The 24600-nt window shown below is 33.6% G+C and overlaps 1 protein-coding gene across 1 annotated transcript in view; it reads right to left on the minus strand.

Annotated features, from left to right (window-relative positions):
• Positions 1-5118: 5118 nt before the first annotated feature.
• The window catches only part of Rgs21 (regulator of G protein signaling 21), a 20619-nt gene continuing 1137 nt past the window's right edge, over positions 5119-24600 (minus strand). The window contains exons 2-4 of the mRNA XM_008824253.1: positions 20774-20850; positions 17024-17190; positions 5119-5322 (exon numbers count right to left, since the gene is read on the minus strand). Coding sequence (XP_008822475.1) covers positions 5119-5322; positions 17024-17190; positions 20774-20850 — 448 coding nt within the window. The remainder of the gene's footprint in view (positions 5323-17023; positions 17191-20773; positions 20851-24600) is intronic.

Consider the following 24600-nt stretch of genomic DNA (forward strand, 5'->3'; position numbering starts at 1 on the left):
GTGAGGCATCCAGGAAGTTTCTTAAGGAACATAAAAGGAACTGATGAAGATAATTTTGGGGGTTGAAGAGATAGCTCAGTTGCTAAATAACCTGCCATGCAAATGCAGACATGAGCACCTGTGTTCAGATCCCCAGCACCCAGGTAAAAGTCAGGTGTGATCACGTGTGACTGTAAGCTTAGAACAGGAGTGGTGGTGAAACAGGCAGTGACCTGCACCTTCCTCACCAGCCTGACCAGCCAGGCGGGCCTATTGATGATGCCTGGTTTCTATTAGAGACCCTGCCTCAAAAGTTAAGGTGGAAAACAATGAAGGAAGACACCTGACATCAGTCTCTGATCTCCATGTGATTGCACACACATACCTGCGCATATGTACACACACATGTACACATACATACACACCAAGATAATTTTCATTTCTCAGAAATATTCCTAACACAATTTAACTTAGATATAATACTAAACATACCAAAAAAATAACCTGATTAAATGTCATTGGGCTTTTATTTTTCTATTACTATACATTCAGTATACATATATATTTGCATGTATATGCATTTATGTATGTGTGTGTGTGTGTGGGGGGGTGTGTTTGTGTATAAAGAACTTACTATCTAGCTCAGGCTGGCCTCAAACTTGAGATTATCCTGCCTGAGGTCTCAAGTGTTATGATTACTAGTGTGTGCTACTCTACAGTGGTTATAGCTAATCTTAAAAAAAAATAAGAAGAAAAAAGTGATGGTGATTTCTTAAAAATTAGGGACTTATATGAAAATAGAAGGGCATTTTTGAGGGGGGAAGAGGAAGAGAACCAGTGGGCAGGTGGCTGAGAGAGGATAATGGAGGTGAATATGACCAAAACATGTTGCATATGTTTATGAAATTGTCACAATGAAACTCAATACTTTGTAGAACTAATATACATAAATATACATAAATATAATAATATAATAAATATATTTATGTATAATATAATATACATAAATATAAATAAAGAGGAAAAATAGCCTTTGTTCTAATTGAAAGCACACCAGTGTCTAGTCATTTATAATTATAAGTAATTATATGTAAAATTCTGAATTTTATTACAATCTATAAATTATAATTATACAAAACACACATCCCAATGGTATACAATATGAAATTATCATTTAACATTCATTTCTGATGATTCCCCATTAAAATGCAACAGAAAATCTGACATAACGATAAGAGACACATGGTCTGTGAGATACTTTATTCATATAGTAATTGATTAATGCTCTGACTACATCCCATCTTTTTTACATAGTTGTGAAAAGAGTTCACTTTAAATTAATTGGCATCACCATGAAGTAAATTGCTTAACTATGTGACTAGAAAGTAAAGCAGGCCAGCATCAGATATATTGTGGTAAGTTGCTACATCAAGACTTTAAGGGTGAAGGCTAGAGATAAAACTTTTGCTGGAGAAATAGATTTGTGGATACTAGTGTTCTGAGGCCAGTCTGTTTTGTTTGCAAAGACGGTTTTCCCTTTTTCTCATGTAATGAATCTCTGGTTTTCCAATAATGTCTCATACTGATTGATTATGTTAACATATAGCCTATATCATTGGCAATATCATCTGATGGGTATTGTAAGAATCTTGATATAGTTTTCTTTTCTGATTTGTTAAATTGGGGGATGCAGAGTTATCATTTATGATAAGGAATGGGTTGAGGATGTGGGGGAAGGAATCGCTTTGAAGGTCTTTGTTTGGGATTCTTTCAGATGTAATTTAATGCCTGGAATTTGCCAATACAGACTAAAGGAAAAGAAAATCAGTCTAAATTTCAAGACCAGGATAATATCCATGAACTGTTTCTAAAATTATGAGGAAGAAATCTAGACTATTCTCAATATCGTGACCCAGAGTGCTACTATAGCTTAAAGGGCCAGCATGATGGCAAGCTTTGTTAGAAAGGATATTAGAAGGGAAACAGAAAGCACTGTCCTCTGCTTTGATTAATCAAGATGTACTCTGTTGAGAAGGCTAAAGGTTCACAACATTGCTAGGTCACACAGATTAAGAACTACTATAGAGAAAAAGAAAACAATGAAAATAAAGGAATGAACTGTCTACACATAGGCTGGAAACAAAAACAAGTTGGGGAAGATAATGTCTGAGACTGGATCACATTTGAAATGCCCTAAACATGTTAGAATTTTCCAGTAAGTGTTAGAAAAATATCTTCTGATTATATCTCGAAGCTGGAAGGGATCATTTCCAAGGCAAAATTAAGAAACATTTATATAAGTAAAAGAATCAATATTGATCAAAATATTAATATTTGATATGTTAATAATTCAGAGATTTAAGTAAATTCATGGATTACAATAGCATATAAAATTAGTAAAATTCTAAGATTCTTTCAGAAAATAGATTATCTAACTTTCTTAAGTCTGATGCAGTAATGAGAAATATTTCTATTAAAATATAGCTTATAAGAATTGTCATAAAAACACACTCAACTGAGTGAGGTGGCTCAAGACTGCAATTGCAGACATCAAGAAATCGAGGCAGTGGGGCTGGAGAGATGGCTCAGCAGTTAAGAACACTGTCTGTTCTTCCAGAAGACCCTAGTTTGAATCCCAGCACCCCCATGGCAGCTAACAGTTGTCGATAACTTCAGTTCCAGGGGATCCAACAGCCTCTTCTGTCCTACATGGGCACTGCATGGCATGGCTGCACTTACATACATGCAGACAATACACGCATACACATAAAATAAAAAAATAAATAAAATATTGAAAAAAAAAGAATTAGAGGCAGTAAGATTGTGAGTTTGAGGCCAGCTGGGTGTCTCAAAAGGCAAAGAACAAAAACAACAATAAAAAGCCAAAACAATGTAAAAAATCTTTGAAAGTCATTTCTACTCAGTAATTTTATAGTTTTATTAGTGTGCTACTGCTTAGCTTAAGATTTTGATTATTCCTTTAAGCCGATGCAAACATTAAAAAATGACATTAGAGAATTATTGAATATTTAATTTCATAATCAGGATGTTAACATTACTTTTTACATTTTGAAAGTTAACCTTTTCTATTTAAATTTTCATTTATAAACTCTCATGATAACTGATGGACTAAGAAAACATGTAGTGTAAAAGAGACGTAAATCGAATCACATGTGAAGGAGGTCCTCCTGGTAATTGGCTAAGAATCCACACTTCCAAGCGTCCCAAAATCCTGTGATTGCTTCATCTTCTAAGTTAGTGAATTGGAAACCCATAGAGTTATGACTCATGATGCAGAGTGAGTTGGGATAGTGGAAGGAAGATATTGCTGTGGAGGATCTCAGATTAGGATTCTGTTAGAGGATCTCAGATTAGGATTCTGTTAGAGGTCATTTATCATCCAGTTTTCAATAAACCATTCTGACTCCAATATTTGTGGGGCACAATCAAGTACCTACTGCTCTAGGTGGTGAAAATGTTATTTGTGGCTTATTCGACATCATTGGGAAGACACAAGACATAAAGTTTTCCTCTGTGCTAATAAAAAATTTAAACTGACTATAGAAACCAGTCAAACATTCATTCAAAGGTACCATGTCAGAGTGTTAAAGGAATTACAGGAATTGTGATTCTCAGATTCAGTACAGTTCTCAACTGGGGAGGGTGTTAACCTGCTGTTTTGGAAAAAGGAAGCAGTGTGACAGTATGACAATGTGATAGAATCATGGCTCCCGTCAGTCACCAGATGTGTGATCTCAAGAAATAATGGAGCTTTCAGGTGTTTTCTTATTAATTTCCTTTCTTGTTTAAAAGAAGGAAAACAATTTTTAATTTATTGATTCCCTTATCCTTAAATGTCTATTTCATTTCTTTGGACAAATAAAAAATCCCATTTAAAAAGAGACTAAGAATCTCTCCAAAATACATGTTGAAAAGTATGTAGACATTTTATGTTAGCACACAAAGGAATATACTAAGCCCTTCCATTCATTTGTATTGTGCTGAACATGGAAGAATTTGCAAATGCACAGGGAACATTCCATTTGCATGTGTTTAAATGTTGACTTGTCACAATGAGTTGGAGGTAAAACTTTGTCTATCAAATGAATAGTTTGTGGAAACAAATAAGTCATGGTATTTTCCTTCCATTTTTAAATGTGCCATCTCAAAATAGAAATGGCAATAAAGACACACATTAATCTGCAAAAATAAAATGAAGCTATGGGAGATATGTTGAATCATTAGAAAATCTAACATACAGGAACATATTCATTTTAATCATATGTATGTAAAAATTATAGGAAACTACAAAAATTAAAGTTAAAATTTTTTTAGGTTTATAAACAAATTCCTGTTGTGAGTGAATAGATTTTTGACTCATGACTGGGTAGATGATGTTGCAATAATTTTTTATTTCATGGGACAGTTGCTGCTGCACTGCTCATCATATGCAGATTAGTGTGTGTCCTTCCTTTGTGGTTCTCTTAATGAGTATATGAAACTCACACTCAAGGCTCTTTTCATATGCACATCTATGCCATCCTATTAAATTGAGCCAAGTAATAGATTTTGAAATATGTTGCTCTCTATGCTCTCTAGAACCATCAAGACCATCAGAGTTAGACAGAGATGTACTTACATCCATTAAAGTTAATCTTTTAAGCTGTTGAGTCACAGTAGTTAAGACAACCCTCACATTATTAGTGATAGTTGAAAAGAAAGAGCTCACAAGGAATAGTTAAATCCACTAACTGCAAGGTTATGTTTTGGCTTGGAATTTTTCCTTTTACCAAAATGAGGTTTTTAGATAATGAAAATGTTTGAAATCTTATAGATGATGCTAAGCAGTCTCCCACTCTGTGACATAAAGATAGAGTTTCTTTGAATTTATAATGTTTAAGAATATTCATTTATGGAGGAAAAGCATATCTATCTCCATGAACTCCTGTTTCTTCAAGTAATTTTAAAGAACCTGATAAAATGACACACATACGCACACACACACACACACACACATATATATATTTGAATTTCTTTAGAGTAAAAATGTTTTCTAAATTCTAAAAAGTTTGCTTTGTGTTTGTATATTTTAAATATTTTAGCCTTGAAACATATCAGCTATTTTATCATTTACCTTCTTCACAAAAATGGCAGCCATCTCTTATGATTTCCAACTTGTTGGCTATTTACCAGTTTCCTATAAACTTCTGACTTTAGGAAACGCGGGAAAGAATCTTTGGCCATGAGACTATAGACTAATTTCTGAGCCTCATCAAAGCATTTGAGGGTTGGTTCAGCAATATTCTTTGAGATGAGGTCTCTGGTACTGAAGTCAATGTTAATCTGTAGAAAACAAGGTTGTATGTCATTAGATTGGATGAATCAAAGAGCACATAGCTTATTGGGATACTAGATACACATATCAATGGATTTTTTTCCCCCAAACACAAAGTTAATGTAACGGAAACCAGCAACAAGGTCATGCATTTGTGCTCTGGCATGGTGAACATATGCTCAGTTTAATCATTTTTCCTGTTTGAGAGGAGTGGCAGTGACAGGAAATAGCCAAGGCTTCATTTTTAAAAATTAATTTTTATTTAATTTTTGTGTATTTCATGCATAAAATCATCTTCGTACCCCTTCCCCTTCCCCTTTGGCACCCTCCCATAGCATCTCCCCACTAGAGTTCATACATTCTGTCATTTGTACTAAGGCCTATTATGAAAAGTTAGTGTCCCAAAGCATTTTGAGACTGCAAAAATCAAAGTATATAAAGCAAGATACTTTATGATTTTAAATGTCTTTCCTTAAATACTATTTTGTTTTTCTAGTACTTTGACCTGAATTCTGTAAGTGTACTTTATGTAAGTGGAACTATCATATACTAAAATATACTATACTATACTATCCTATACTATACTACTATATTAATTCAATTGACTTTCACCATTCCCATTCTTCTAACATTCAGCAGCCTGTTTGGGTTCCTAAAGCATTGCTTTTCTGTCTACTCTATTGTGCTTTAATTTAACAAAATAAACCAAATTACATCTTTCTTCACAGCTTTTATACACTGTATAAGTAAAATATATGTATGTTCAATCACACAGACACACAGACACAGACACACATAGACACATAGACACACACACACACTCATGCACGCATACATGCACATGTCCCCTTACCACTCCCAGAGCAGAGTCTAATAGAGATCGATTGTATAAGAATACATTATTCGCATGAAAAAAATAGGTAAATTACAACCAAAATTTTTAAGATGATAACTTACCCATCTCTACTCAAATTCCAGGATATTTGAGTAGCAAAAATTTCTTTTCCAAGGCAACTAATTTAAACTGAAATCATTCATGAAGCTTAAAAATTAATTGTATTATGGGGCTGGAAGAATGCCTCTGCATTTAAGAGCACTGGCTGCTCTTGCAGAGGTCCTGGGTTTGGTTCTTAGCACCCACATGGTTGCTAATACTCCATAACTCCAGTTCCAGAGGATCCAATGTCCTCTTCAGGTCTCCGTGAACATTACCGGACATGGGTGCATTCACATTTGCAAGCAAAACACTCATACACATAAAATAACAAAAAATAAATTAAAAATGTTTATTTGAATTTTAATATTTTAACCAAACACAGGTACTGTATCTCATTTGTGACTATTTTCCAGCACTTTGATGAATACATATCACCACATAACAGGAAATCAATAGATACATATTGAATACAACAAAAACATCTCAGGAGACTATGTGAGAGATTATAAAATACTATAATCTTAGGACTTGATAAAAAATATAAATGATCACTTATGAAATGAAGCTAAATGATAGACGAAACTGCAATTAAAATTTTCCTCAGCTACCATTAAATAGCTGACTTGCTATTTGTGTGAATAAAGAGATTTTGTATTTTCCTTACGTGTTCAATTAAAGAGAAGTAATACCATTTATCTTAAAATATTTTATTGATCAATCAGACAAATAATATTAAAATATTTTAGTAAATATTATTCTTGGGAGAAGAATAGAAGAAAATAATTTGAATAGATCCATCAAAAGTGCATCACTGCTCTCAAATAGTGTCTTTCTTTAAGAATTTCAGATAGTCACTGATCCAAAAATACTTATATAACTTTATTCCTTTGATCAGCTTCTTTTGTTCTTTATCAAAGATCCAGATAAAATGTTGAAACTTTCTTAAAGACCTCACCACCTGGATTCGCTTTGCCCCTTTTATGCAAGATGGTGCAAGGCCATTTTCAAATCTGCCCTTTAACACTTATCACCTGGTGACCTTGCATGATTGGACTTGATATTTCTGAGAGTCTGTTTCTTTATCTTTAATCTGTTGAGAATATGTGAATCAGCTGATGTAAGAATTAAATTGAGGTGGTTCATTAATTTATTGATTTCCCACATAGTTATGGATGCCTATAGTATGCCAAATGCTATCTGCATTTTGGGAAAAGATTTTCAATAAAATTAATATTATCTTACATTTAAAGTTGAACAATAAAAAGCCAGGTCTATAAGAATTTGGAGACAGATGTCTGGTAGAATAAACAAAAATGCAGACTCCTGCAAAAAAGAATGTGTTACGTTCTAAAGAACCACTTGCCTGGATGGCTGGCATGAAGTGAAAAAAATCTGATAAGGCTTTTGGCTTTCTTTGCAGTAGATTTGTGGAAGTGTGACAATTATCAAGATCTTGTAGTGTTTTTCAGATACCTATACTGGCTTGTCTCATATGGCTATGGCTATCTTGTGTAATGGAGATAAGAGAATGTTTCCTGCTTGTTTCTTCATTTAGATTTATGGTAATTCTTCAACAGACTCTTCGAATGATTTGTATGTCTCCTAATGATGAATATAGCAACTCAATCTTACAATTAGACACTTATTAAGGGAGTTTTACTGACAATAAGGCTAATAAGTGTCTACTATATTGTGATACCTCCTGTCACCACATCAGGATCATCATCATCATCATCATCATCACCACCACAATTATTGCCACTGCCATCATCATCTTTGCCATCATTATTGTAATTGTACACATGCAATGATTTCTCATTCTTTATTTAAAAAGTACAAATGCCTGATTTTGGCCTTCATGACCTTTGCAATGTAGTCCTGACTTACCCTTTTCTTCTCTGTACATTCTGCAGTCAGTTGCTGTACCACTGTGCTATAACCCCTCTGCTTCTGGGTATGCTCTTGTCTTCCCACCACACTGGAAAATTCTCAGTAAATTCTTTACTTTTTGCTATATCTGAATATGTTTTTCATACTATCCTAGTTTAACTGAAAGTTGCGCTTTACACATTTTGTCTTCAAGACTAAAATCCAAGGAACACTTACTTTGTGGAATTTACTTGTAGATTTTTAAAATCACTTTATGATCTCCCCATTTTTTTCTGTGACAGATATTTAAAGTTGTATCCTTCACATAGCAGAAGGACCAAATAAATACATATTGTGAAAATCAAGTGAAGAGACACTGTATATTTATTCAAAACCATTTTTAAAATTTAAATAAAATTTCAACATACTAATGTTGAATCACAATCTTTTTAAAATGTATTCACCTTGTACTTCTCGCTTACCCTCATTTCTGATTTGCCTCTTTTCCTTCCAAGGAACTGCCAACCTCAGCTATTGATAGCTAAGTGATGAGCAGATCTTCATTCCCAGGAGATAATCAGTAGATTTATGAAGATGTATCTTGGCAATTCCATTTAATGTCAGTGGCAAAAACATGACATCCACATATTTACATAAATGCCATTATTTTTCTACAAGTTGTTAAGCGTGACACATATGTGTCATTCCTGACAGTTCTTCTCTGAGAAGTATGTGTGTGTGCGTGTGTGTGTGTGTGTGTGTGTGTGTGTGTTTATGTGTGTGAATTGTGCCTTTGATCCTGGAACTCCACAGTCATCTTTATCATTCTCTCTCTTGTGTCTAGTCTACAGTTTAGGCTTTAATAGTTAACCTCTTTCCTTCCTCTCTAATATTTCTTATGACACATTCTTAACACTGTGGACAGTATTATTACCTCAATTTCACCAAATTTTACTTTTATCACATGAATATTCTGCTGAAACCCCATTGTTTTCTGTGACATTTATGTCAAACATCCCATTGTGACAGCTGAGTTTCCTCTCTCCCTGCATCAATGTGCTGTTCCCACATCAGTTACTGCTTGGTGTTGGTAGTTTACACAGAGTTGTTCTCTTGTCTGTTACCAAAGAGAATCTCCCTAAAACCTTTCATACTGTTTTCTCATCTAATTTTAACCTCCTATCTCCAGGATTGTATCCTGTATAGATTTTCTTACCATATGATTGAATTTGTGATGAATATTCCCCAAGAAGCCTTCTTAAATCACAGACATGTGTGTTATTTTCTTGCCATTATATGTAATTTTGTTGTAAAACAAAATTAACAGTTTTGCTTTAAGCAGGTTTGGATACAAAAGCTTTTGTTAATGTTAAGCATTTTATTTTGATTATCCAAGAAAGGAGATTTGTCACTACGAAGTCTTTCAGCTGTTCAGGAAATGGAATTAACCCATCTTTTATTTAGTAACTTTAAGATTATTTTCCCTAATTGCTCATGCTCCATATACATGAAATATCAAAAGAACAGATATTCTTTCTCAGTATTCTGTACCATCTTCTATTCTAGTGTTTTACTTTCCAGTTCTGTCATTACAATGTAAAATATTTTGAATAATGGCTTCAACTCTGAAGTAAATTGCAAGGATATTCAAAGATTGTTTTAAATATGCATACACTAATTTAAAATTGAATATTATTACTGATGTGCTAAGTGTTCATATGGCTACTTTATATTAACTGTCACACATAAGTAGAGGATGATTACTATTATTACCCCTATTGTTTGAGAAACTGTAACATATATATGAAAACGAGTCATTTTATTTATAGTCTTCCTTGAGATTAACTCATTTGATATTTATTGAATAGCTGCTTAGGAACTGTGCTAGGATCTGAAGATATAAATAAGATCAAGGTAAAAAGATTTTTGAGGAAGCAATCCAATAGAAAATTAATGCTTTCTAGAAACAAAGCTTTCTCAGGAAAATGAGAGTTTAAGCTGACCTTTGAAGTATTAATGTGAACAGAAAATATTAGACAAGGGACTTGCCTGTGGGAGGGGTGTCTGGAAGAAGCCCGGTAGGTAAGTTTGATTGTTTGTTTCTAGACAGGGTACTCGAACTTGCTATGTAGACCAGGCTGGCCTCAAACTCACAGAGATCCACCTGATGCACTTGCCTCTGACTGCAGTGAGTGTTGGGATTAAAGGCATGTGCCCTATGCCTGGCTACTTGGTGCCAGACTGCCTCACCATGTAGGCTTTATTCAAGAGTCTTTTACTTATTGTGAGAACAATGGGGAAAATTTTAAGTAAAGGACTAATGTAAACACGTTAAAAAATACATTACCAGCTAGGTATGGGTACAGGAAAGAAAAACTAGGAAAATTTATAAGGCAGGTAGGCAATTGATGGTAGATTAGAGAGTAATGTTACTGAGATGTAACAGGTATTTTCCAAGCATATTGAGAAAGTGGAACAAAGAAGACTTATCCCTGAATCATTATGAACCGTGTGGCTGGATTTGAGACATAGTCTAAAGAATGATGGAAAGTGATGATAAATTAGATGTGTTCTATGAGAGAAAGAAAAAAGTGAAGAGATGACTGAGTGATCTAGACAAAATGATGGCAAACTAGAGTTGACGTTAAGTGAGATGGGGAAGCTTTAGGTATATGAAAGCTGTGAATGGAAAAAATCAGAACTCAGCTTTGATTTTCCAGGTTTGGGATGCTATGTAGAACCACAACACTAGAAAAGATTAAGGGAAAAGCAAGTATAAATGCAGTGCAAACAAAGGCTTAAGTATTTTCCGCACAGCAAGTGCATGTGAAGTTATAAGTAGGAACAGTAAAAGAAACTCCTAAAGAACAGTCAGCCAGGATGGATGAAACCCAGTTTGGGAAGCTAATTAAAGATGCTTCATTGTAGAAAGTGATAACTTTTGTTAAATGCTCCTTATAAATCAGTACTGATGATATATATTAGTTAACAGACTATCCGGAGTGCCTTATTGATTGTTTTAACTCCCTTGAAATTTGGAAAAATAGACTGTGGCTTCTATCTACATACCTATCTAATCTTCCCTATGCCCCTGGGGACATCTGTAGTCTGTGAACTCTACCTCCAACTTTGAGCTCATCTCAAATGTGAATTTTGAGAGGGTTCCAGTGGAAGATGCCTGGATAAATTTCTATCACAACAGGTAAGACAGATGATATACTAAGCTTGTAGTGTCCTGGAGATGGGCACCTCTCAGGTGGTGGCTCCGTGAAAAGCATTCTCAGCTTCCTGGTCAAAGGCACTCTGAGATTCTTGGGGGCTACAAAGACAGACTTGGATGACTATTTCAAACTATTATGTTCTAAGCATGGAATGAAGGCTGTATCAATTAATGAAATAAATATTTATATATTTGTATGTTGATATAAATAATTTTGTCTGTATGGATACTCTGATTTCAAGGACTTTGAGAACTAATGTTCTATTTGCATATTTTTTTAAAGGTGATGGATTATCCTACAGATCTTAGACTACTACATTGCCAGTCTCAGCAAACAGGACACAGGGTTGTGATTCTTATGAAATGACAGTTGAGATGTCATCATGACCATTTAGAGGCTTTAAATCCTGTCAGTTTTGAAAAGGACTTGGCATAGCTATGTTGATGGTAATGCCTGTTCTCCAGGTGATGTTTATTGTGGTTGTTTAAAACAATTTTATTATAAAGATCCAGAATCTTTTAATATTTGTGAGGTTTTGTTGCCTGAAAGTTATGCAACCCAAATTCCTTTTTTTCTATACCAGCAGTTTAAATTTTTTTTTTGGCTTTCAACAAATTATTTTCACAGAAAGAATGTATTTAAAGTGTACCTGTTGGCTTTCTTTCGACCCTAAACTGTGCTTTATCTATTTTTACATAATTTGAATGAAAAGTTTTCAGTTGTGCTTCCACATTCAAATGAGGTGGCCTTTCCTCATTTAGAATGTATAGTGTAGCAGGGGACTGTCATTATGCAAAAGCTGTGTGCATGCATAAGTAAAACACCTTACAAAACCCGAGCCGCCAGCATCTTAGTTCTCATTCACCATGGAGCTTAAAAATTATTATTTAAATTAAAGCCATCTATAATCATGTTTTCAGTTACCTAATTCTATTTAATCACCACTAACACTTCTTGTATTACTTCATTTTTGGCATCATTAAAAGCAAATGAATATCTTGAAATATATCCTCAAGGGCTGTTTTTAAGGAAAAGATAGCAGTGTACAACATTTAGAAGGAATCCATCCCTGCAAAAGACTGTATCCACTTGTTATCAGTGGTTTTGGTGATAGAAATAGATGATAAAAGTTGGGAGGTAGTGTTAACCCCTTAAATTGGGCAAGAGAAATGAAAGGAACAGAATTCAAAAGCACCTTGATTAATTGGACAAGTAGTCAAAGCAAAGATGGAATTGAATAGGAACCAGATGCCTCTCCAAATTCTGTGGGAAAAGGAGCTGACACATATAAAATCATGATGTACACAGATTGCTAAATATACACGTACAAATGCTGTTGCTTTGTTAGGGCAGCTGGAAGAGAGTCAGATTGATTGCTTCCTGTCACTACCCCTAAACCAGGAGGCCCAAGTTAAGAGATATAGGAGTATTGGGGAATTTAAACAACATATGAGCCTTGTGTTTTAATTTCAAATGCAGATTTTTTTGTATGAATGTGCTAGATATTTACAAGAAATATTTGTCACTTTTTTCTTCCTAATTCTATATTTGAACCTGCTACAGCCTAAGATGTCATACAAATTAGAGAAACAATGAGAAGAAAGATGAAAGTTTCCCATAGGTCCCATTTCACAAATACCTAAAAATGAGTAGTAAACCTATAAAAAGGTATTGAAAACCGACAGGACCTCCCTCCCTGTGGATCTGGATGACTGAGGCTCATAATTGTTTTTGGTTGTTTATTTTGTTTTTGAGACAGAGTCTCCCTGTAGCTCCAACTCTCCAACTGGCCTAACTTGCTATGTAGACCAGGTTGGCCTCACGCTTATAGAGATTTACCTGCCTTTCTGCATGCCAGTTCTGGAATTAAAGGCTCAGAAAACTCAGATCACTTTTTACCTGTAGTATGGGTGTTAGTAAATCTTTCCTAAGTCAGTAAAAGAATGTGCTGATGGAGAGAGACAGTCTGCCTTAAAAGCATTCATTCTCTCTTTCTCTCTCTCTCATCTCTGTAGAAATTTAAGTAGGAAAAGCCATTGGTGAAGATGAAGATATTATTTTTAAAATTTTAGGATAAACATTTTCTCAAAGGCTTTTAGTATTTTGATGTTAAATTTCAAAAACTGTGATATTAATGATCAAAAATTAAAGATTAATAATTGCAATATTGAGACTATATTTTTCTTTGTCACTCAATTTCTTAGCATGAAAGGTTGTGAGACTTTAAAAAATGCTGCTTGTCTAAAAATATTTTGATTTTATAGTCATTTAGTTCAAATAGCTGAATTGTGCAGTTTTGTTTATGCAGAACTTTCTCCTCAACCCATAAGGTATAATCCTTCCAATGACTTGAACCCACTAAGGTATAATCTTTTTAATGAGCTCCTCTTTTTAAAGAAATGTTTTGTTAAAATTTACAAATGTTTTGTTAAAACATTTTTATGGTATATGTTCATATTTACTTTTATCAAGTAATTTAAAGTTTGTCTTCAAATCTTCACAGAAATCAGCTAATGGTTGTTTTAGTACTTTGAACTTCCATCACTCACCTAGAGACATGATTATAGAAAAACATGATTAAAATTTCTTAAAACCTTTCTCATATAGAATAAGCACTGATTATATTATCTTATTTACCATCTTTCTCATTTGTTTATATATATGTATTATTTTCATGTTTAGGATGAGGAAAGTGAAGTGCAGAGATGAAAGAGCTTACCACAATGTGACTGAGGGTCAGGATTTGAAGCCAAGTCAAGATATATGCAAACTTCAGGTTTTGTGCTGTAACACTTCACCATTATAGTGGGAATTTGAGAGAAGTTGACATTATCAAGGAGAGGGCATAAAATTCAGCTGAGGTTATTCTATCTGTCATAGAGACTTGAAATTCTAATTTTTAAAAATTTCTCTTTCCTTCAGAGAATGCAAATCTGACAATGACCTCAGTTTATAGACAGGGGTCATCGTTCAGTTTAGTATAGTGTAATTGTAAGTGTTCCAGATGCAATCAAGTAACACTGGATAAGTTTGAGCACCTTTATAGCTAAAGAAATAAAGAAATAGTAGCTGAAAGGAAAAGAAAGGAGATCAGACACCTTGTCAACATGAGTTTGCAATTGTTCTGTTGTTTTTCATTGTAGAACATTCTACTAAGGTAATTAGTTGTAATTTAAGTCTTTGTTAGTCAGTTAAACAGCTGCAATTGAATATAGCAAAAAGGAGGATAGTCTTATAAGAACTCAGCAGAAATAAATTTTCCACTTATGAAAATAATTATATTTTTCAACCCACTTATGAAATTTATCACTTAGTCTTGTCAAGTTGTACTAGCTAAACGAGTCTTTATCTCCATGATGCATCCCTGTCCAAACTGACACTGTCTTCTTCTGCTGAAATGTCAATATCAAAACATTTGCAATTTCTGTAAAGCACCTCAGTGCTTTCTACCTCATTGCTAAACCAATGTGTCCCCAATCTGAGATATTCTGGCTTCATTTGCCAGAATGACCCACTCTTTATAGGTGAACCACTCTGCAAATCTATCCTAAAGCTCTCCAGGTGGGTATAATCAGTGTTTTCCACTGTGGCCATTAATAAACTTTAAATGTGTTTTTATCATGTGATCTCTTTGAGGAGTTTTACTACTTGTCAAGCTCTTCTCATACCTTCATGACTTCATTGTGGGAACAGACAACTCAAAAATTCATTTTAATGAATAAACTTATTAACAAGCATATTATCCTTAATATGTAACTGATTCATGATAGAGAAATACTTTGAAGACTATAGTTGATATAAAAATACAGTAGTCAAATGCCCTAAAGTATTTACATTCAAAACAATTATAGTAAGTAAAAAGAATGAGAATGGTTATATCTATATACACACATGCACACACACACACACACTTATTCTTAATGAATTCTGTAGTGTATAATATATTTTGAAGAAGCTTTGAAATAACCTAACTTATAGGTTGAAAAGCTATAAAAGTTTTATGTATTTCCAAAATGGTAACTGCATTATAAAAATTCCAATGTAGTAACTGCACTATTTAGATGAATTATTACAGAATATGTTGATTTTAGAAAGACAGGTTAGTAAAATAAAACTGTTTTTTGCCAAAATTGGTAATTAATTGTATATTGTAACTTTGCATTCAGCCGATGTTTTAAGAGTTTTTCATGAATGATGTTTGCTAATGTTGAAATAACACCATTCATTAGATAGATTTGTAAGGAAGGAAAAACTCCAAAGTTTCAACTAGTATTATTGTAATAAACATATTTTTAGAGTTGGTTTCAAAGCCTTTTAGGAAATGACACAATAATCAACTTGGCAAATCTTACGTACTACATTTTAAATGTTTCAAAATTATGTATTGATTTTTTGATGGTGGCTTGAATGAGTTTTGAAGTAACTCTACAGGGGATCTAATTCTTTTTCACCCTGTGAATTCCCAGCCACACTTCAATGCTTCATGTATCTTTTAATGTTATACTAGACAAATAATAACTGCAGTTAATAATTAATGTCCATCTAAAGATGAACTACTGGTAATTTTATGTTCAAATTTCAATGTTGTTTCCATTCCATCTACTTTATATTCTGTTCATAAACATCACTATCTTTGTCATGCCACAAATCCCAATTTTGGGTCCAAAATTTTACTATCTGTCATAATAAGGAGACCAGTAACTTACCTTTGTAAGAATGACGACCTGTACTGTGAACTGATGAACAATACTAGTAATTTAACACAAATTTCTGTTTTCCTGTTATTTATGCAATAAGATTTTGCTTATGTTATATGTTTTCAAGGCATCCATATGAGTTCTAAAATTTAAACTACTTAAATATTGCTTACAATTAATATGAGAATATGTAGATGTTCATTCAGTCTTTGTATTGACTTATTGGAAATTAAGCCAAATACAAATGAGACATTCTGTACCAAAAGACTTACACACAGACATAGACACATGCAAGCACACATAATAAAAATTAGAAAACAATGACTTTTTCAAGAGCTATTATGAGAATTGATCTAGATTTTTCTCTGAGGCTCTTTGCATTTTCTTTAACTGTATAGGACCTGGTCATTTCATAAATGCTTCACATCTCTGACCTATCTTCATCATCAAAGATACAAAAGTAAGCAAAACCCCTTTTGGAATGTAGGATATTATTATATGCTACAAAGTGGACTCTAAAGCTATTAAAAATGAAAATTGGTTGCATGTCACTGGATTGATTATTTTCCTTCACATGTATTAATTTAAAAAAATTTAAAAACACTGGCTTACTAAATTGACCTTGCTTCACTCCATGGCTTTGAAAAGAGAAAAGAAATTGTATTGAGAATCCAACATTTTAAAACAGACTTTTATCAAGTTGACTTTAAAGCTGTTTAGTTTGAGATATTATACATTGTTTTTAAGAAGACTGCATATTGGTGCCAAAAAAAAAAAAGAGATATTGGTCATATGTGGACCTTACGTAGTGGGTACTAAGTTAGTAAAAGAAGAAAAACTTAAAGAATGATTCTGGGGTTTATTGATATTTTCTATTTGAAGACAGCAGTGATTCAATTACTCTTTAGACAGAGATAATTCTGCTTCTAACTGTGATTAGACCTGTGTGGGATTCATCTTTAATATTCTGAAGTATTATACTCACCTCTTTTGGTGCATCAGCTACAATGAATTCAGAATAAATCATCTTGGCTTTAGAAGTAATCTTTTCTCTACTTTCTGTTTTCTTAAAATCTTCACAGGCAAGCCAGAACTCAACATTTTCTTCACTAAATTCTGACTTTAGAAATGTTCGGAAAGCGTCCAAACCAGCTAAAAATTGTGAAAAAATTGTGTAATATACAGAATGGTAACATGACCAAAATAATACATTGTATCACATGAGCACTTAATATTCAATGCAAATATTTATCATTTTAATTAATGTAATTTTATATGTTATAGTTTCCAACTTTAGAAAACTTTATTTTTGATGAGTAATCATAGGTATAAAATATTTTTATTTATATTTTTAAAATCAACTCCATTAACCAAACTTATATTTTCTATTTCTAGGTCTGAAAGTCTATAATTATACTTTGGAAAAGGATTTGATGGTTACTAGATAGGAAACGCATTGGGCTTAGTGCTGGAGACCAGTTGCACTGTGTAGGTCAAATTAGATATGCTACACTAACCAGAGTAAAAACATCTTTTTTGCTACAAGTTTGTGAAACAGACCTTGAAACTAAGGGATTAAAGTGCATTTGTTTGGGCTTAAAGCAAAAGAGGCAATGCTAGCCTTAATTGGATCGGGATGACAATATTGAAAAAATATGATCCTTTAAACTGCAAAAGTACCTACAAAGGTATTTAGTGTGAATGTTTCTTTTCTTTTTTGGTGATGAACAATTTTATATTGTGAGTGAAATTTCCAATGTTGCTTTAATCAATGTATTCAATGGGAGATGCCTCACATTCTCCCTGTTGGTCCAGGTGCATGGAGTTTTCCTTCCTGCTGCCAAGTTTTCTCATGACCAAATGTTTCTCTGGCAACTTTGGACTAGGGGCTGCACACAGGCCAACTTATTTGTATGTTCATTTCCTTTGTATTGACCAGGTTATGAACTTAAAAAAATCTAATGACCACAGTTACATCTCAGACTCTACGAGCCCATATGTCTCATCTACCCCCTTTAGCTTACCTCCACCCAAATGTACATTGTTTCCCTGCTTCAAAAGATTTCAGTTTGTGAATGCCTTTTTAGACTTTGACTTTTCTGTAGTCCTCATCAAAATGTGCCTTGAAGTATCCGCTTTGAAACACCCACAGCTCATTTCAAATGGTGATTCGTGCTGTATATTTTGGGCTAAGTATGATTAAGAGCATGCCTCTAGTTCCAAGGTGTGATAGAAAGATCATATCCAGACCTCCTATTTTGATTAGACAATTGTAGCATGCTACACTTTCTAAACCTTATAAAAGCCATGCTATTCAGTTCTGAAGTTTGCATTTGGCAGATCTGTTTTTGAGTGCTGCTGCATGTCTCAGAGAATGCGCATGTATTTTACTGCTTTTGCTGCTCAGAGGCATTTGCCTTCCAAAACACTGGTGGTTTCCCCCTCCACCGTAAGGCCCCATTTGCAGGTGTTCTGAGCAGTTGATATTCCCATTCTTCAAAGTAGGGAAGAAGTAGGATTATGGAAAATTAGAGGGTCGAAAAAATTGACTACGGTAAAAGAAAATAGTTGAAAACGTGAAAGGATCAGGGTCTGCCAATTTTTTATAAACTGCTGCAGATAGGAAACAAAAGTGAAATTTAGTAAGAGAAAATAAAGCATAACTTTCTAGCACAAAGTCCTCAATGTCTAACATTGGAACAAAAATGGATTAACATTTTTTTATTATTTGAAACAATGTTAAAATGACAATTCTTTGCAAAATCTGTGATACCAATTAAAATTCTTAGGACACATATTGTAGAATGTGGGTATGATTAATAAATAGGCATTATAAGAGAATTTAATTAACTGTACAATAAGCTTTTCTGCCAAAAATTTAGATTATAAAATTCTTGGTAACAGTTAAAGTTTTCTGTGAGTCAATCACAGAAAATGTACTTTTAAGGTCTAAACATTTCAGATGAAATATACTTTAATAATGAAAGAATACTCAGATTCAAGTCTGACAATATTTTTTGTGTGTCATATTCATCTGACACTTTTCTCTGTGAGGATTATCTGAATACATCCTAGACATGGAAGAAGCTATCACTATTTTTCTCTTGCTTTTAGGTTTTAAAAAAGTCTCACTCTCAGAAATGCATTTCTTCAATGCTTTAATCTAGTACACAAGACAAGAAAATAAAACTAAAGGTAGAGTTAGTTTATTCTGTCTTAGACACAATATTTTATTGACTTATTTTTCTATGTTGTACATAAATTTCAGCATTGAAATCATTCCAATGATTTTGGAATAGCACACTACATACAGCTGAAGCCATTCTTTGAAGACAGTGTACAGAATAGAATGGATTCCTCTGCTAGAAGTCACAGAGGGTATTAAACAGAGCTGGTCAGCAATAGGGATCAAAAGCTACACCAGGGAAAGCCAAGACCAAGTACAGGCAAAATGGGCAAAAACTGTTAGATGATTTACTAGTCTTTCAGGTTCTTAAAGTATTACAAACCCAAGATACAGCTGTTAATTCTTTAGTATTAAAAATAGCACCAAACACCTATTTAGATGAAACTATGCTCTTACCTTTTAGTGGATTAAATAAATACTGAGGACATATGTATATAGAAGCATTTGTCTCTAAATCAGGGCCCTCCTGCCCTCTGCTCTTCAGTGCTGTTGTACAGAAATCCTCTCCTTTGCACCCTCCACATGACAACCAGCAGAGATACTCTAAGGGGTTCTTACCAAATTTGACCTATTCCTGGGATTACATATGGAAGGACAAAAGAAGCTTACCATTCTATACTTCGAAAAAACTTTCAGATCTTAGAAAAAAACAGTTTCAGATCCATAACATCTTTAATGTATGTCTTTAGTTGGTCTTGGGATATTAGGCAGATTATTTCATATTATTGTTTTAAGAATTAGGCATTAAAGACCAATGAAATCAGAATGGTTAAATGCATCTAATTCGATAAAAGTTTCAGTAAGCAGTCGTGCAGAATGGATTTAGTTTTACTAGTTTAAAGTGTTCTGATATTTTATTTACTTTATTAATTAAAAATGAAAATGTCATTTGATTAATACAAACAAAACCATAAATATTTTCTATACTGACTCTATAGTGCCATCTCCTCTGGATGTGCAATAAGTTCTGTAATGTAGATTGCCTATAAAGCAAACCAAAAGTTAGAGAAAATTTTCTATTTTACATGCAAATATTTCATGTGAATACCTAAAATTTTTATTTATAATTAGTCATAATTACAATATTGAAACAAACATGTTATTAAATATAAACACATTCACATATATAAATGCAAAATGAAGACAATCCCAATGAAATGCATTAATAACTTTCTATTTTAGCTTGCAGGATTAGTAAGCAAGTGATTTATTTGAATGTTCAGTTTTTGATAGCTTGTATACTTCTTTCATTTTGTACCAGAGGAAATCAGTGATCAAATGATAGGCTACAAAAATGGAAAACTTGTTTGCTTACTAGTTACAATTAATTTTCCTTTATTGTTAATATATGAAGTTTCTAAAATCATACCTCAAGCCAAACTAATTGCACTTAGACTTTACATTTAGACCTTTAACTTTACATGCCATTTAGAGTTTTATACCTCAAATATTGATCAAATCAAGCATTTATATAAAATGTCGTTTTCAAAACTCAATGATTTACATTTAATTAGCATCCTTTCAAATGTACTACTACCTGGATCTTACCTTGGTTAGCCAAGAGTGTGTCCATATTTTCAGACCATGCCATTGCTCCTGCTGCTGGAGACCTGTAGAAACAACATCTACCCTTGACAATAGCATTGTGATCTTTTTCCTTGACAATGTATAGTAACAGAGCTATATGTGTTGAATGACATCGTAAAATGAGCTTCATGACATTAATGATACTGCCAAAGATGAAAAGTTATCTAATGCTTTTCCAAAGTGAACAGTCAGAGCAACACGAGGTTGATAGCAGGAAATTAACATTATCCAAGTTAACATTATGAAGTTATAATAATGGCATCAGAGAGATACTGGTTCTGTGGAGCAACAGTGAATTTCTTCTGAAAATATTAGTTGCTAATGCATGTGGCATTTTGTTTTACTCCTGAGAAGTTCTAATAGCAATAATAATGAATTAATAGTTTTCTAAATTTTTCAGCATACAGATTTATCTATTTTGAATCTAGTCTATCTATTATGAATCTTTAGAAAGTTTAGGAAAGTTTTAAGCGTTTTTAATATGGATGATTTTGAATCTCTGATTTTTCTAGTATCCCATTCTGAGTCAGACTTTATTTCTCCTTAAGCTGTTATACTTCTAGTTTTGGACTGATTTATTTAAATGTAGGAATCTGTCAGGACAGTGTAATATATTTTACAAAGCAGTCAAAAATTTATAGACTGAAGTTTTCTGAAGAAGGAATATTATGGGGGATGTGATCTAAAAATAATAAATCAGATTTAAGATGTAAATTTTGTGAGCTACCAATATATGATATACTATTCATTTCAATAGACAAAGATCCTGATGAAATAAGTCCCCATCCACGGGACATCACTCTTCACCAAAACAGTTGAATTATGCAGTTGTGATTTACAAGGGAGAAAGGTGAGCCAATTCAAATTTTATATTAAAACAACTGACAATCAAATAGATGTAGTCTCATATCTAGTCATCCTTACAAAGGCTTGAATTGCAAAGCAATTTGACAGTCCTAAGTATGGTTTTGTAAAGTGCTCATTACACTTTTATGGTCTATTACATTTTGTAACTTACTAAAACTTTTACTTCTTTTTAAGGGATTGACTGTACTTCCTTGTTATTGCGGCATTTGTTGTATTTTCATATAATAAAAAGAGAATTGATAGAAAAAGAGGAGAGGGGAGCAGAGGGGAAAGAGAGAGCGAGAGCGAGAGCGAGAGAGCGAGCGAGAGAGAGAGAAACCAGGAATCGATTTTGATTTTGCTATCTTCCACTGATTTCCTTCCCAAGTTCTGGGTCTCCGAATTTCTTTCTTTCTTTCTTTTTTTTTTTTTTTTTTGGATTTTCTGAATTCTAAAGGTGAAAATTATTTTGGAAATTATTTTGGAGAGTGTTTTGCAATAGTGGTTTTTCATTTAAATGGGCATTTTAAAAAGATTTGCTTTGGCCAGTTTCTTCCTTTCATAAATTGAGGATGACTCTAAATCTTAGATTCATTTTCACATTGAAGAGCTTTTGTTCCTCTTACAACCTGTTACTTGACTATACATCTTGTATTTTATGACTTTAATATTAAATTTTGTATGAATTCTAAAATTATTGTATGGTCACTTGAAATGTGCTTGTATTAAAATATCCATTTACAAACTGAAATGTAGCATTTAATGTAATATTAAAATTAAAAGCAACTCAGTGAAATATGTGCTAATACATACGGCAGAGAGGAGCCTGGCTAGGGAAGGGCATTCATTTGAATGAAGAGTGGCCATCAGGTAAAACACAGAAAAATAAAATCTAAGCAAATCCACTCCATCATGGACATCTACCTTCCTATTCATATGTAAATTCTCCAGTGACAGAAGAGTTATTTTCTAGCATCAAGAAGAATGTGGTTGGGAGCTGGAGAGATGGTGGAGTGGTAAAGAGCATTGGCTGCTTTGACAGAGGACCCAGGTTAGATTCTTAGCACCCACACGAAGGCTAGCAACTATCTGTAACTCCAGTTCTAAGGGAACCCAACACCCTCTTCTGACCTCCATGGGCATTGCATGACATGGTGTGCATACATACATGCAGGCAATATATTCACACACATAAAATAAAAATAACAAATACAATATTTAAAAAAAGAAGATTGGGCTGGTTGACTAACTCTAGATAGTCGCAGGTATAAGATCTTCAATGGAAAGGAGCAGTGGCTTTCGGCATGCTGGGGGAATACAGTGATGAAGCCTATAGAAAAGTGTAGCCACATTGTTTAGCTTGAACATTCTACAGTGCTGTGCGCAGAGCAAGTGAAGTGGCATGACAGAATGCCTGGGGAACTACCGAACAGGAGGACCACACTGTCACTCCTGAGAGAGCTGAGCACAGAGAGTAGGTCCAATTAAGACAGCATAAGTCTTAGAGAGAGCCAAAGACAAAAGCAGCCCCCACTCTTAGCTCAGGAACTATGGGCAGGTGATGACTGCTGGGTGAGGAAGCGCTCATCAGGAAGGGAGAGACTCTACATAGGCTGACTAGACCACAGTGGATGAACTTGCACCAACGGACATCTGTGGACACTAGCTTGACTCCCTAAGCCTTGACACAAATGACAGAATGCATGAAATCCAGTGGGGCGGGCTATGGGAGGTGCCAGTGGGGAAGGGGGCATAGAGATGATTAACATGTTCTGTATGAAATACACAAAAATTCAATTAAAATATTTCCGTGAGAAGGAATGTTCTTCGAAGACCTTTGTAAATATAAAAGTATCTTTGTAAAAGTTCAAAGTTCTCAAATAACTGTATGCTCTTCTCATTGTTTGCAACACTGTCAACAAGGGAAACAGTGAAAACAGAAAGAAAAATGTCTGGGAGATAATGCAGAACTAAGGATAAAAGAAAGAAAGAACGTTTTGAATTATAAGGATGTACTGTGTATTTTGGATTCTGTATATACGCGCGCATTTCGATTATTAGAGATAAAGAGAATTAGAGTTGCTAGAGTTTTTACTATAAATTAAGGTCCACAAAATGTTGAAATTATTATGAAAGGATAAGTTGTCTTTCAATTCTCTGAAGGGATACTCCTTCTGGCCTCTGACAATGCTTGAAATATTTGCCATTTCCTGACCTGTTTCTTACCCAGAAGATGCAATTTTGATGATTTATATACTGACAGGGCTAGAAGTAGTGGAGTGTTTCCTTTTCAGAATTAGGTAACATGAAACTATTTTAAAGATTAGTCTTTGTTCATTAATATTTAACATTTGAAAATTTGGATTTTTGTGCATTTGTAATTCTTTGAGAGAACAAGTTTTGGTATTTATGAACAAACTGAAAGCTAATATTTATTATAACACTAAATTCACCACAGTGATTTCAATGTTTATAATTTCTTCTGTATTATGCTAAACATGTCACATACCTTCCCTCATTTAACCTCAAAAATAATAGTGCATTTCATTCCCATGTGACCACGGACGCAAAAAGGTCATAAATGCTAGTAACTGGTAAAGTGTCCCACATACAGTTGTGGGTAGAGTTAGAATTCAGACACAGTCTGCTGGTAACCCTAATCCTTTTCAAACTTCTTCCCAGAATGGATAAGTCCACATAAATGTGCTCATTGTATAACATGTATAGTAGATAATTTGAAAATGGTTTTATTGCAGTAGAATGCTTCACACAAATACTTCAAATAATAGTTAACCTATGACAAGTAATTAATAGAAAGTTTATACAAGATATTCTTAAAACCTGTAAATTATCAAATAAAAATTTAACATTTATTAGGTTAGACATGTAGGAGAACTACAATTACGTGTTTTATAAAATGTAGCTAGTTTAATAAATAATAA

Source organism: Nannospalax galili, unplaced genomic scaffold (assembly GCF_000622305.1).
Source record: "Nannospalax galili isolate Female #2095 unplaced genomic scaffold, S.galili_v1.0 scaffold227, whole genome shotgun sequence".
Lineage (NCBI taxonomy): Eukaryota > Metazoa > Chordata > Mammalia > Rodentia > Spalacidae > Nannospalax > Nannospalax galili.